Source organism: Macrobrachium nipponense, chromosome 7, assembly GCF_015104395.2.
Source record: "Macrobrachium nipponense isolate FS-2020 chromosome 7, ASM1510439v2, whole genome shotgun sequence".
NCBI classification, from domain to species: Eukaryota; Metazoa; Arthropoda; class Malacostraca; order Decapoda; family Palaemonidae; genus Macrobrachium; species Macrobrachium nipponense.
Genome location: NC_061109.1, coordinates 4,593,335 through 4,607,041, shown reverse-complemented (window position 1 = coordinate 4,607,041; position 13,707 = coordinate 4,593,335). Strand labels below are relative to the sequence as shown.

The 13,707-nt window shown below is 39.4% G+C and overlaps 1 protein-coding gene across 1 annotated transcript; it reads left to right on the top strand.

Annotated features, from left to right (window-relative positions):
- Positions 1 to 3,226: 3,226 nt before the first annotated feature.
- Positions 3,227 to 10,368, top strand: LOC135217270 (uncharacterized). Its single transcript, XM_064253009.1, has 7 exons — positions 3,227 to 3,328; positions 3,962 to 4,165; positions 4,663 to 4,743; positions 7,582 to 7,821; positions 7,984 to 8,169; positions 8,308 to 8,430; positions 9,200 to 10,368. The coding sequence occupies exons 1-7, from the start codon at positions 3,227 to 3,229 to the stop codon at positions 10,217 to 10,219; spliced, it is 1,956 nt and encodes a 651-aa protein (XP_064109079.1). The 3' UTR covers positions 10,220 to 10,368.
- Positions 10,369 to 13,707: the final 3,339 nt, after the last annotated feature.

Sequence of the window (13,707 nt, the reverse complement as noted above, 5' to 3'; positions counted from 1 at the left end):
AGTACCTTCAATGGCTGTTTGGTGGGCAGGTGGAAGAACTCTTGGCGAGAGTCAGTGCTGATTGGAAAATAATCCCCCAATCCTCATTTGGATTTGCCAAGAATTCCCCTTCACTGGGTTAGAGTCAGCAGCCAACACTTCCTCGGAGGCAAGAAGACCAGCACTCAGATGAGAGTAATTCGGAGGCAGGAGGAACAGCTCTCAGATGAGAGCCAGAATTAATTCGGAGGCAGGAGGAACAACTCTCAAATGAAAGTCAACAGGAATTTGGAGGCAGGAGGACCAGCTCTCAGGATGAGAGCCAACAGTAATTTGGAGGCAGGAGGACCAGCTCTCAGGATGAGAGCCAATGACCAGGGATCTTCCCAACCACCTGGTCTGGCAGAGGAAACTTACCCAGCAAGAGCCAACGGATGACCTCTCAGGCCGAGAGAGACACCAAAAGGCCTCCAGAAGGATACCAGAGACACCAGAAGATGATCCTGTTGGAATAATCTAGAAGACCGGCTCTGCAGAAAGAAGGAACTTTTCCTTTGAGTATGCTATGTCCCTTGATGAAGACTTCTAATAGAAGATCTCTGTCAAAGCGGGCAAATAGTCGGATATCTAAATCTATTCTTGCAGATATCTTCCTTCTGGTAATTCTGTTGGAATAATCTAGAAGACCGGCTCTGCAGAAAGAAGGAACTTTTCCTTCGAGTATGCTATGTCCCTTGATGAAGACTTCTCATAGAAGATCTCTGTCAAAGCGGGCAAATAGTCGGATATCTAGATCTATTCATACAGATATCTTCCTTCTGGTAATTCTGTTGGAATAATCTAGAAGACCGGCTCTGCAGAAAAAAGGAACGTTTCCTTCGAGTATGCTATGTCCCTTGATGAAGACTTCTAATAGAAGATCTCTGTCAAAGCGGGCAAATAGTCGGATATCTAGATCTATTCTTACAGATATCTTCCTTCTGGTAATTCTGTTGGAATAATCTAGAAGACCGGCTCTGCAGAAAGAAGGAACTTTTCCTTCGAGTATGCTATGTCCCTTGATGAAGACTTCTAATAGAAGATCTCTGTCAAAGCGGGCAAATAGTCGGATATCTAGATCTATTCTTACAGATATCTTCCTTCTGGTAATTCTGTTGGAATATTCTAGAGACCGGCCCTGCGAAAGAAGAAGGAACTCCTTTGAGTATGCATGTCCCTTGATGAAGACTTCTAATAGAAGATCTCTGTCAAAGCGGGCAAATAGTCGGATATCTAGATCTATTCTTACAGATATCTTCCTTCTGGTAATTCTGTTGGAATAATCTAAAAGACCGGCTCTGCAGAAAGAAGGAACTTTTCCTTCAAGTATGCTATGTCCCTTGATGAAGACTTCTAATAGAAGATCTCTAAAAGTCAAGCGGGCAAACTAGTCGGATATCTAGATCTATTCTTGCAGATATCCTCCTTATGGTAATTCTGTTGGAATAATCTAGAATACCGGCTCTGCAGAAAGAAGGAACTTTTCCTTCAAGTATGCTATGTCCCTTGATGAAGACTTCTAATAGAAGATCTCTGTCAAAGCGGGCAAATAGTCGGATATCTAGATCTATTCTTGCAGATATCCTCCTTATTTGTAATTCTGTTGGACATTTTAATCTTAAGAGTACCGGCTTCTTGCAAGAAAAGAAGGAACGTTTCCTTCAGTAATGCTATGTCCCTTGGATGAAGACTTCTAATTATAAATCTCTGGTCAAAACGGGCACATAGTCGTATATCTAGATCTATTCTTACAGAAATATCGCATTTCTGGTAATTCTGTTGGGGTGGTCTAAAGAAACTTGGCCTTCTGCTGAAAGAAGGACAGTTCCTCAGAGGCCAGGATGACCAAGCTCTTCACGATGAGAGTAATTCGGAGGCAGGAGGACCAGCTCTCAGGATGAGAGCCAATGACCAGGGATCTTCCCAACCACCTGGTCTGGCAGAGGAACTCTTACCAAGCAAGAGCCAACGGTTGACCTCTAAGGTTCCGAGAGACCACCAAAATCTCCAAGAAGGATACCAGAGGGACACCAGAGACCACAGGAAATCCTAAGACCGCTCCAGAAGGAACTACAGAAAGGGACACAGCAAGATGATTCTATTGATGGTAATCTAGAAGACCGGCTCTGCAGAAAGAAGGAACTTTTCCTTTGATTATGCTATGTCCCTTGATGAAGACTTCTAATAGAAGATCTCTGTCAAAGCGGGCAAATAGTCGGATATCTAAATCTATTCTTGCAGATATCTTCCTTCTGGTAATTTTGTTGGAATAATCTAGAAGACCGGCTCTGCAGAAAGAAGGAACTTTTCTTTCAAGTATGCTATGTCCCTTGATGAAGACTTCTAATAGAAGATCTCTGTTCAAGCGGGCAAATAGTCGGATATCTAGATCTATTCTTACAGATATCTTCCTTCTGGTATTTCTGTTGGAATAATCTAGAAGACTGGCTTTGCAGAAGGAAGGAACTTTTCCTTCAAGTATGCTATGTCCCTTGATGAAGACTTCTAATAGAAGATCTCTGTCAAAGCGGGCAAATAGTCGGATATCTAGATCTATTCTTACAGATATCTCATTTCTGGTAATTCTGTTGGAATGATCTAGAAACTGGCTCTGCTGAAAGAAGGAAGTTCCTCAGAGGCAGGATGACCAGCTCTCAGATGAGAGTAATTCGGAGGCAGGAGGACCAGCTCTCAGGATGAGAGCCAATGACCAGGGATCTTCCCAACCACCTGGTCTGGCAGAGGAACTCTTACCAAGCAAGACAAGAGCCAACGGTGACCTCTAAGTCCGAGCGACGACACCAAAACAGGCCTCCAGGCAAGGAATGCCAGAGGGACACCAGAACCAGAAGATGATTCTAGTTGGAATAATCTAGAAGACCCGCCTCTGCAGAAAGAAGGAACTTTGTTTCCGTTGATATGCTATGTCCCTTGATGAAGACTTCTAAATGAATATCTCTGTCAAGCGGGCAAATAGTCGATATCTAAATCTATTCTTCTTGCAAGATATCGTCCTTTCTGGTAATTGTCTGTTGGAATAATCATGTTGGAATAATCTAGAAGACTGGCTCTGCTGAAAGAAGGAAGTTCCTCGGAGGCAGGAGGACCAGCTCTCAGGATGAGAGCAAAACAGTAATTCGGAGGCAGGAGGATAAGATTTCAGAAAGAGAGCCAACAGTAATTCGGAGGCAGTAGGAACAACTCTCAAATGAGAGTCAACAGTAATCTGGAGGCAGGAGGACCAGCTCTCAGGATGAGAGCCGACAGTAATTTGGAGGCAGGAGGACCAGCTCTCAGGATGAGAGCCAATGTACAGGGACCTTCCCGACCACCTGATCTGGCAGAGGAACTCTTACCCAGCGAGAGCCAATGAATGACCTCTCAGGCCGAGAGAGACACTAGAAAGCCTCCAGAAAGATACCAGAGGGACACCAGAAGATGATTCTGTTGGAATAATCTAGAAGACCGCTCTGCAGAAAAAAGGAACTTTTTTTCGAGTACGCTAGGTCCCTTGATGAAGACTTCTCATAGTAGATCTCTGTCAAAGCGGGCAAATAGTCAGATATTTAGATCTATTCTTACAGAAATCTTCCTTCTGGTAATTCTGTTGGAATAATCTAGAGGACCGGCTCTTCAGAAAGATGGAACTTTTCTTTCAAGTATGCTATGTCCCTTGATGAAGACTTCTAATAGAAGATCCCTGTCAAAGCGGGCAAATAGTCGGATATCTAGATCTATTCTTACAGATATCTCCCTTCTGGTAATTCTGGTGGAATAATCTAGAAGATCGGCTTTGCAGAAGGAAGGAACTTTTCCTTCAAGTATGCTATGTCCCTTGATGAAGACTTCTAATAGAATATCCGTCAAAGCGGGCAAATAGTCGGATATCTAGATCTATTCTTACAGATATCTCCCTTCTGGTAATTCTTTTGGAATAATCTAGAAGACCGGCTCTGCTGAAAGAAGGAAGTACCTCGGATGCAGGAGGACCAGCTCTCAGGTGAGAGTAATTCGGAAGGAGGAGGACCAGCTCTCAGGTGAGAGTAATTCGGAAGGAGGAGGACCAGCTCTCAGGATGAGAACAAACAGTAATTCAGAGGCAGGAGGACAAGCTCTCAGAAAGAGAGCCAACAGTAAGATCTCTAGGGTGGGGCCAGGTAGCAAAGCAGAGTTGTCATAACTACGGGTATGTAAGTCCCATTAAATGCTTCCCGCAGATATAATCCTTCTTAGGAGGATTCGCTTTAGACCTTGGAATCGAGGAAAAGGGTATGCTTCTTCCCTGTTAACTTTTTTTCTTCATTCCCGATTCTATTTACCTATTCCTTCTTTCTCTTTCTATAATTATTATAGATACGCTGAATGGCATAAATTCATAAGTCAATCGATCTATTATGCCCTTAGAAACATTTTTATCGAAATCATCCAAGTCAGTCACAGACTCACTTTCCCTTTTCTTTTTTGAAACACGGAGATTCCACTATATTTCCCGCCTCTCTTGCTTCCTTGTTAAGTCTACGAATAGTCATTTCTGACACTTTTGTTGCTTCAGATGTTCTCTGGATAGCCTTTGAAACACCAGTTACAGGACCTTCATGATGTTTTTATAAAATGAAAAATTATAGAATATTTCCTTTGCCTCAGGTGGTGGGTGAAGATGTTTACAGGAGTCACTTGGGCTGGGCTGGGCTGTCCATACTTTTCACAGTGGGTGTTCGAGAGCGAGTATCCTTTAATGATATTGACCATGACCTTTTAAATCCTCTTAAAAATCATAGGTCTACTAAACTCAGATCTGGCATCGCCGGGGAAAAAATATGCCATATCTTCATTATCATTAATGAAACCGAGGTTTTAACGAAGAATACACGAAATAAGATATAGTATTCAAAATATCTGATGCAAACAAAGAACCACATTTCAAGAAATGAAAACTATTTCAATAGACTCCATGAAGCTAATGTGATTACCATACAATGAAAATTGGCAACGTATGATATCTGATCTGTACAAGCCACACCACAGCGATCTTAGAGAAGTAAACGCACTATAAGTATAGAGGACTGCGTCAACATCGAGAACAGAGCCCTGGGGCAATATCTGAAAACCAGTGAAGACGAGTAGCTAAAGAGTGCTTGGGAAGAAGAACTAATAAAAGTAGACGAAGACCCAGAAATATACAGAGACAGGAGAATGACAGACAGAACAGAGGACTGGCACAACAAACCAATGCACGGACAATACATGAGACAGACTAAAGAACTAGACAGCGATGACACATGGCAATGGCTACAGAGGGGAGAGCTAAAGAAGGAAACTGAAGAAATGATAACAGCGGCACAAGATCAAGCCCTAAGAACCAGATATGTTCAAAGAACGATAGACGGAAATAACATCTCTCCCATATGTAGGAAGTGCAATACGAAAAATGAAACCATAAACCACATAGCAAGCGAATGTCCGGCACTTGCACAGAACCAGTACAAAAAGAGGCATGATTCAGTGGCAAAAGCCCTCCACTGGAGCCTGTGCAAGAAACATCAGCTACCTTGCAGTAATAAGTGGTACGAGCACCAACCTGAGGGAGTGATAGAAACCGATCAGGCAAAGATCCTCTAGGACTATGGCATCAGAACGGATAGGGTGATACGTGCAAATAGACCAGAAGTGACGTTGATTGATAAAGTCAAGAAGAAAGTATCACTCATTGATGTCGCAATACCATGGGACACCAGAGTTGAAGAGAAAGAGAGGGAAAAAATGTTTAAGTATCAAGATCTGAAAATAGAAATAAGAAGGATATGGGATATGCCAGTGGAAATCGTACCCATAATCATAGGAGCACTAGGCACGATCCCAAGATCCCTGAAAAGGAATCTAGAAAAACTAGACGCTGAAGTAGCTTCAGGACTCATGCAGAAGTGTGTGATCCTAGAAACGGCGCACATAGCAAGAAAAGTGATGGACTCCTAAGGAGGCAGGATTCAACCCGGAACCCCACACTATAAATACCACCCAGTCGAATTGGAGGACTGTGATAGAACAAAAAAAAAATAATAATAATTTAAAAACACTAATAGTAGTAAGTATGTCTTAAAATGGACAAAAAAATTCACCGTTAGCCTTTGCAACTGACAAATATACTTTCTGAAATAAAAATTAAACTACAGTGAGCTTTCGAGAGTTATTCTGAAAGAAGAATATTCGTGATTGTTAAATAAAAAAGAATAGATCACTTCAACGTGGCCTGTCGACAGCGTAGAATATAACATTAGACACCTTTCTTATAATTATCATTAATATTTTAAGTGGCTTTAAGTTTTTAACACCCAACGCTTCCATTTCTGGAGGAATGTATTCTGATGATTTCCACTTTTAAATCGGGCCTAAAGAATTATCATCATTTCATGGGAAAGTCGAGTCAAGATGAAGGAAAGACCAAATCGCTTTCAGCGCATGTGCAGTTTCATTTTTTTTTTTTTTTTTTTTAGGCGAAACCTTTTTATTTATCTAATTTTTATTAATCGTCCTCTCTCCTTATCTTAAGACGGCTGTGCTGATGGTCTCATTAGCCCTATATAGTTTCAAGTTGTAATCCTATAGGAACCGGGATGTCGTCACGACCTTGAATTTTGTGTTTTGTTTGTTTCTATGTTTTTTTTTAATGCTCTGGCAAAATTCCAACGTATGGAATTAACCCCCTCCCCTCTTAGTAGCATTTTGTAACCAGCCTTAAGCATGTTTGCGCAAAACTGTGAGATGGCGCTGCATCCGGGGATAACTTAGCAACGTCACTTTGTGGGTGCAACTTTGCAAGTAGATCTGCAAGTCGCTAAATGCTTACAATCCTTAGCCCGGTCATCTTGAAAGATGCCTCAATCCTTACTTAAGTCCGCAAGAAAATTTATGAGTTATGAAAGAAATTTTTTAATCTGTGGACTTGAAGCTTTAATCAGCATGATTCGTATCTGACTTTTAAAACACGGCATGGCATGCTCAGTAACAGTTTGAGTTCGACATTTTTCATTGTACTAGATTGTTACATCATTATTTCCCGTCAGCAAGTCTGAAGTGTTTAAGGTTCTGCATATATATATATATATATATATATATATATATATATATATATATATATATATATATATATATTATATATATATATATATATATATATATATATATATATATATATATATATATATATAAAATATATATGTGTGTGTATATATATACACATAGGCGAGATATACATATATATACTATATACATACATATGTGTATATATATATATATATATATATATATATATATATATATATATATATATATATATATATATATATATATATATATATATATATATATATATATAATATATATATATATATATATATATATATTATAGTATATATATATATATATATATATCGCCTATGTATCATATCTCGCACTGAGCCACTCCTGAAAGAATTGCCAAGTTTTTAAAATTGCTGATATCAGCACTAGTAAGATAAATGCTACTGATTTGTCAAGCCTGTGTCTTCTTGCACACCCTCCCTGTAGACGGACGAGCGCCAAAGAATGATGTTAAATAGGATGTCCCAGAGCATGGACCGCTTCTTAAGCCAAGATCCCAACTCCCACATCCCTCCACCACCTCCCCTGGACTTCCCTCTCTCTCTTCCCTCAAGAGGAGGAGGAGGAGAGGAAGACGAGGTCGGCAAGAACGTCAAGAAGATGGTGAGGAAACTCACTCAGATGGACACCACCATCTTGAGAGAACTTGAGAAGGTTTCCACGGAGGTAAGAGGCCCTTAATGGATCTGTCACAGAAGAAGAGTTCTCTAGTTACTTACTAGCTACCAGCATAAAATAAAAAAACATACTGACCTATACAAGGGTTCATTATTAAGTTGTAAAACCAAATCGCTGAGAATACAAATCTCGAGCCTCACATTGAAATAGATATTAAGATATTTGAAAGAACTTTTCCTATCTCCCCTTCTCATTCCAGATGTACAAACTGTGACCGAGTCACTCGGAACACAAATTTCGCAGCTTCAGTTGGGCGATGATCTGCTTTCGGCCTCCATGGAAACTTGTGAGAGAAGCTCTCTGGAAGCAATGCAGCAACTGATGTCAAGGGCACAGGTAAGACGTATGTGAATGTGAGTTATAAAGTACACTGTCTTTTAATTCTGGTGGTCTGCTACAACCTTCACCAAATCAACGAAAAAGAGCTTGAGGTGACGTGAGATCTAATCAGTGTCTTTTCATAATCTATAACAGGCATCTGGATGCAGTGGTGGTGAAGATGTTCCAGGTGATGTTAGTTCGCGTTTGGATGCTCTTGATCGAAGATACCAGGAACAAGAGGCCGAGATTCATAGTATGGGAGCAGACACCCACAGGGTAAGAATTGTGGAAGAGATGTGTTTTGTATATATGCACAGAAGTACGGTGTTTTCCCACACTGTGCATAAACCATCCACATCAACAGCTTCTTACGTCTTACGTCAACAGTACACAGAAAGCTCATCAGTAGAGGGTCGAACTCCCCTATGCACATTGAACCATTCCTGTGGTTCTCAGATATTGAGGCCCTTCATTTCCAGTACTTCCTTCATACCATGTATCTATCAATTTTATAAAATTACTGAATTTAACATTCTTCGCCAACTTATCATCGTCCATTCTTTCCATGTCACCGAGCCATCTGAAAGTACTCCGTTTTTACAACTTTTACGTATCTACATTCCTTACCCTATCTAATCTTTTTACACAGAGTATATTCTTCCACATTACGCAAGCAGTCATTTTGTCATCTTTCTGCTTTCCATACACTTTCATAATTATACTTTGTTCACATTTGCCCATTTGCAAACAGTTCAAATTCCTTTACTAGTATCTGCAGTTTCTTTTAGCTATTCCCTATCAACACTATACGTATCGTCTGTTAACGTGACTGGCACCCTTATGCCTCAGGTTACAATGCACGAAAATCGCCAAGTGCTACTCTTTCTGGGCAATGCTTAGAAAACACTGCTTATTTCCAGTTACAGTACCAATCAGATCAGATGTCTGACAAGATAATAATTGTTGTGCAAGAAAGTGTCAGTGCATTAGCTTTTTTCATTACTCTGTCATTTTTATCTAACTGAATTACGTATTTTTATTTCAGAATTTGGAGGAAACTCTGTCCCTTCTGAAGAAACTTGTTGATGAAAGTCATAATGGGCAGGCTGTTATTAATGCCTCTGTGGCAGATTTGACCCGGAATCTTCGACAGCTTGATGACACCACTCAGGATGGCTTAGGTCGGCTTACAATGGACGTGCAAACAGCTCTGAGGGATAGCTCAGATGCTTTGTCAGAAACTGTAATAGAAATGGCAAACCAGATAAAGCAAGAAACTTCAAACATTATGGACACCCTTGATGATACAGCCTCCCAGGCAGAAAACCTGCAGCATACTGTCCTAGAAAACTATTCAGAACTGTCAAATCAGATTGGTAGTTTGAAGAAGGTGGAGAAAGTGATGATCAACACAGCTGATGCAGACCTTGACACTAAGCGCAGCATTGAGTTTGGCATACAGCAGATCATTTTGGAGCTGGGAGAAATTGTCAAGAGTAGTGGAAGCTCCATTAATACTACTCTGTCAGATCAGATTAGTAACATCTCATTCGCTATCCTTAAGAATCAGACATCAGCTCTGACAAACATGACTGCTAAAATGGAGCAGGAAATATCACAGGTGTGGAGACAGATTGGCATTATGTATCAACAGATGACACAGTCTGTAGATCTTCTTGATCAGTTGAGAAACACCACTAAGTTGCACATGAACGCGTCACTCTCACGTGTTGGAGAAATGGACGGAACTGTTGGACAGATCAACACCAAAGTCGCAGATGTCGAAGACAATCTCAACTATCTGCTGGGACGTTTGTCCTTGGTAGTCTCAGAGTTCAACCTCATGAAAGAAGGTGTGGGAGACGAACTTGTTCGATTGAGAGAGAACCTCGCCAAAGGAAACGCGGGCCAGTTTGGTTACGAGGGTGATGAACCAGCGGAGTACCGTTACGACATCAGCCGGAAGCGTCATGCCATCCATTCGGAGAGTTGTTTGCAGGAGCGCGAGGCATTGCCGCCTCCTAGTTATTTCGAACAAAATAGGGAAACTCTTACCGTATTCTAAGTTTCGTTTATAAATAACTGTTAAATTTAACAGTGTAAATTGGCAGACAGCCAGATGAGAATCCTTAAAGACAGTGGCATTTCTGTTCTTGCTTCTCAACATGCCCTAAGCATTGCCATTTTATACATTTTTGTTCTTTGCTTTCCTGTTGTTTTGGCATTATATCCAGTTGTCTATTTATTTATAATAGCTAGTTAAATAAGGCGTCACTTTTGTAGTAGGAAGACTTATTTCAGTCTAGTGTATCATTGCTTACTTGTAATTAAGAATGTACGTACAAAATGCAGCAGTCAACATCAAGCCATACTTTGTGTTCTCTGCAAAAACTACTGAACACTACAGTTCTGGGACTATAGTAGATTGTAGGTTATCATCAGAAGACAGAACGATTGAAATCCGTTGATGTTACTCAAGTTAACAAACTGGGACCTGGACCCATTATCAAGGTAAGTTTTGGTGCAACCTGAAAATCTCCCAGTGCTGTTTGTTAGCTGCGTCTTAGTTGTAAGTTTTTTTAAAAACTTTTCTGATGTAATTGCAGTGAAAGTAACTTAGTATAGTCAGTACTTTACAAATAAAAAGGCTAACCAGCTCTTGTTTTTATACCCTAGGAAATCTGTTTGTTTCAGTGTACCCATATTGGAACGGCTGGAATAGTTGTAAGTCAGTAAGGCAATGTTCATTTTCATAAGTTTTTCCCATTGGTCGCCTTTTGTTCAACTGTATACCGTCTTTATCAATCTCCCATTTCAACCTCCTTTAAGATCAAGCCATCTGTACAAGCGGTAGAAGAGTTTATGTTGTTCAAGTACTTTATAATACTGTAGCTATATAAATTGATGATTTATATGTTTAAATCAGTCGTCATTTTCTATGAACTTGGTCTTCTGTTTCATACATGCTTTGAAGTTCTTATACTGTAATTCAAATTGCGGAATGTGCTTGTTGAGAAAGTAACTTTTATGTATATGTGAATCCATTTCTTTGTTCCAAGACATAAGTGAGTATGTTGGCATTATGTTTGCCTCTTTAGAATAGTATCTTTATTTCATTTTCTGTATGGGATATGGTTTTTAGAATTTTTGTGTGTTCATATGCTTCACTTCCAGATAGGATTGAATGAAAGTAATTCATGTAGCCACGTCTTTCATTATTTCTTTAGATCTTATTTTGTCTGCTTTGCTCCAAAACTCAACCTGCCAGGTCACCTGATCTCACTGTTCTTCTGTAGATTGACTTATTCCCTCTACTACCAAGCCTCAGAGTTTAGTACCTGCTAGTGTTTTTCCTGAATTTTGTAAAACCACTTCTTTTGAGGCAGTTACTGTGTATTGAAGAACGAGAAATGTGGTGCTGTGGTATCATTAAACTATTTTATAGTATAAGTCCTCTTGGGTAGACAATTTATTATTTCAAGCGAAATTCACATCATTGAACTTCAGAATTAAATGTGAACTACTGTAAGTAACCGTTATCAAGATTGGCAATTATCTCTTTGGATCATTTGTGCCTCATTTTAATTGTTTTGTTTGGACTGAAGTTTGGTACCTGGATTTTTTTTTGTATCTATATGAAATTCACTTCCAATAGCGTAAGTTTTCAAGAAATAGTGAGTTGGATACTGAAGATCCTAACTTCTTTGCACATGATTTTTGTTTGCCAGTGCCATTCGAACCAACTCCTAAGGTAACATTTGGCTCCTTTTACAAGGCATTGATATGAATATTATGCTCATCTTTCCCTTTGCATTCAGTCTATATGTCAGTATGTCATAAAAGAACAACAGGGCAGCCTGTGGAAAGTAAGAGTACAGTAATAGTGACAGGGAGAGAGATGTTTGTAGGCCTATTGTAGTAGTAGTATGCTATGTTAAATATTAGTTTATGCCGACCATTTATGAATATGTTATGCAGTGGTTTCTTGTACTGACGAGCATTTAGAAAACCATGGGTTGTTGTGCTGCTAATTGTTCTAGGTCGGAATTTCCTTTAGTAATTTATAACATTTTTATTTTTATATTGATTTCAACTACTTTATTCTTTGCAGAGGTAAATTGTAACAGTTGATTTCTTGAAATTTAGTGTCCAAAATCCATTTTTAATTTAAATGATTTTAGTAGGTTTAAAAGATTTTACTGGGGATCAAAGCAGCTAAGGTTGCATTATTTATGCGCTGCTTTATTGTAGTTACCATGTAACTAATCAGTAGCTGATATAAATATATAATAGTAGACGTGATATTACATTTAGATCATGAATTGACTTTGATAGTGATGCTAGTATTTTCATCAACACATCATTCAGGTTAGATTAGTTTGTGCCTTAAATGCTCATAATCAAGTGTATTTTTCCCAATTGACAAGAATGTTCTATGACGAAATAGCTGTATCATCAGAGATGCAGGTATTACTTACTATGGACACTGTATTTGAAACTTCATTGGTCAACAGCTCTGTGGAAAACATATGGTAAGGATAGTTTGTATGTATACTCCATAATGCAGGTTCAGATCAGCGTTTGGTTTTTTATTAAGGTTAGATAGATTAATCCCATTCTGTTGTTTCATAGAATGTTATTTTTCTGTATGAGGACATTCTCAATATAGAAATCACAGCAACATTTAGGCAGGCAGTTAGATGGCATCATCATCATCCATGGGTAGTTAACTTACCTCTTTGTATTTTGAGCACATCTGAGCTGATTGCAATGTGTAAGTGCAATCAGGTCTAGAATAAATAAAGGTCAAAATGTTTTCCAAAATTTTATCCATAAAACAACTTGAATAGGGCTGTGAAAAGTCCCTCCTAGGATAGTGGATGATTCTCGAAGGAAAACTTCCCAGGTGGCTGTGATTTCAATCCCTCTCAAGTTCTAAATCTGGTAAGAAAGCTGCTATTTAGCAATTAATTGCAGGAATTGACTAAAGAAGTCTGCATAATGGGAATAATTGCACAGAAAGAATTTATACCCTTAACCCGACACTTTTACAGGAACTTGGCCCTATCTTACCACAGCTTGTGTTGGGCTCAAAAGCATTTAATCTGGGTCCCCACTAGAAATAATTATACGCTGTGCAGCTTGTCAACATACTATAATGAGGTTAAGGCTAGCAGAACTAGTCTTGGGGATGAGATCTTGATCTAAGGGCTCTGCAGTGCTTGAGTTGAGCTAAGGAGGACAAGAGCCACATCTAATTGCAGAGGCTGAAGTTAGTGAATTGAGCAAAAACTATTCAAGATACTATGAGCATTGGCAGCCCATCCCCTTCAGTCTGAAGACCTGGCTCAGGGTAGAATAATAGGCTTCACCGCTCATCTCAATGAAGATGGACAATTACATTTACGATTATCCACTGTGAAGTAGCTCTGACAAGGGACTCACACTACATCACCAATTACAAGTTATATGGAAGGCAACATCAAAATGTGTTGCTAACAGAAGAGTGGGCCAAATGGGAATCTCTCGGCATTTCACCCAGAAGAACTAGCA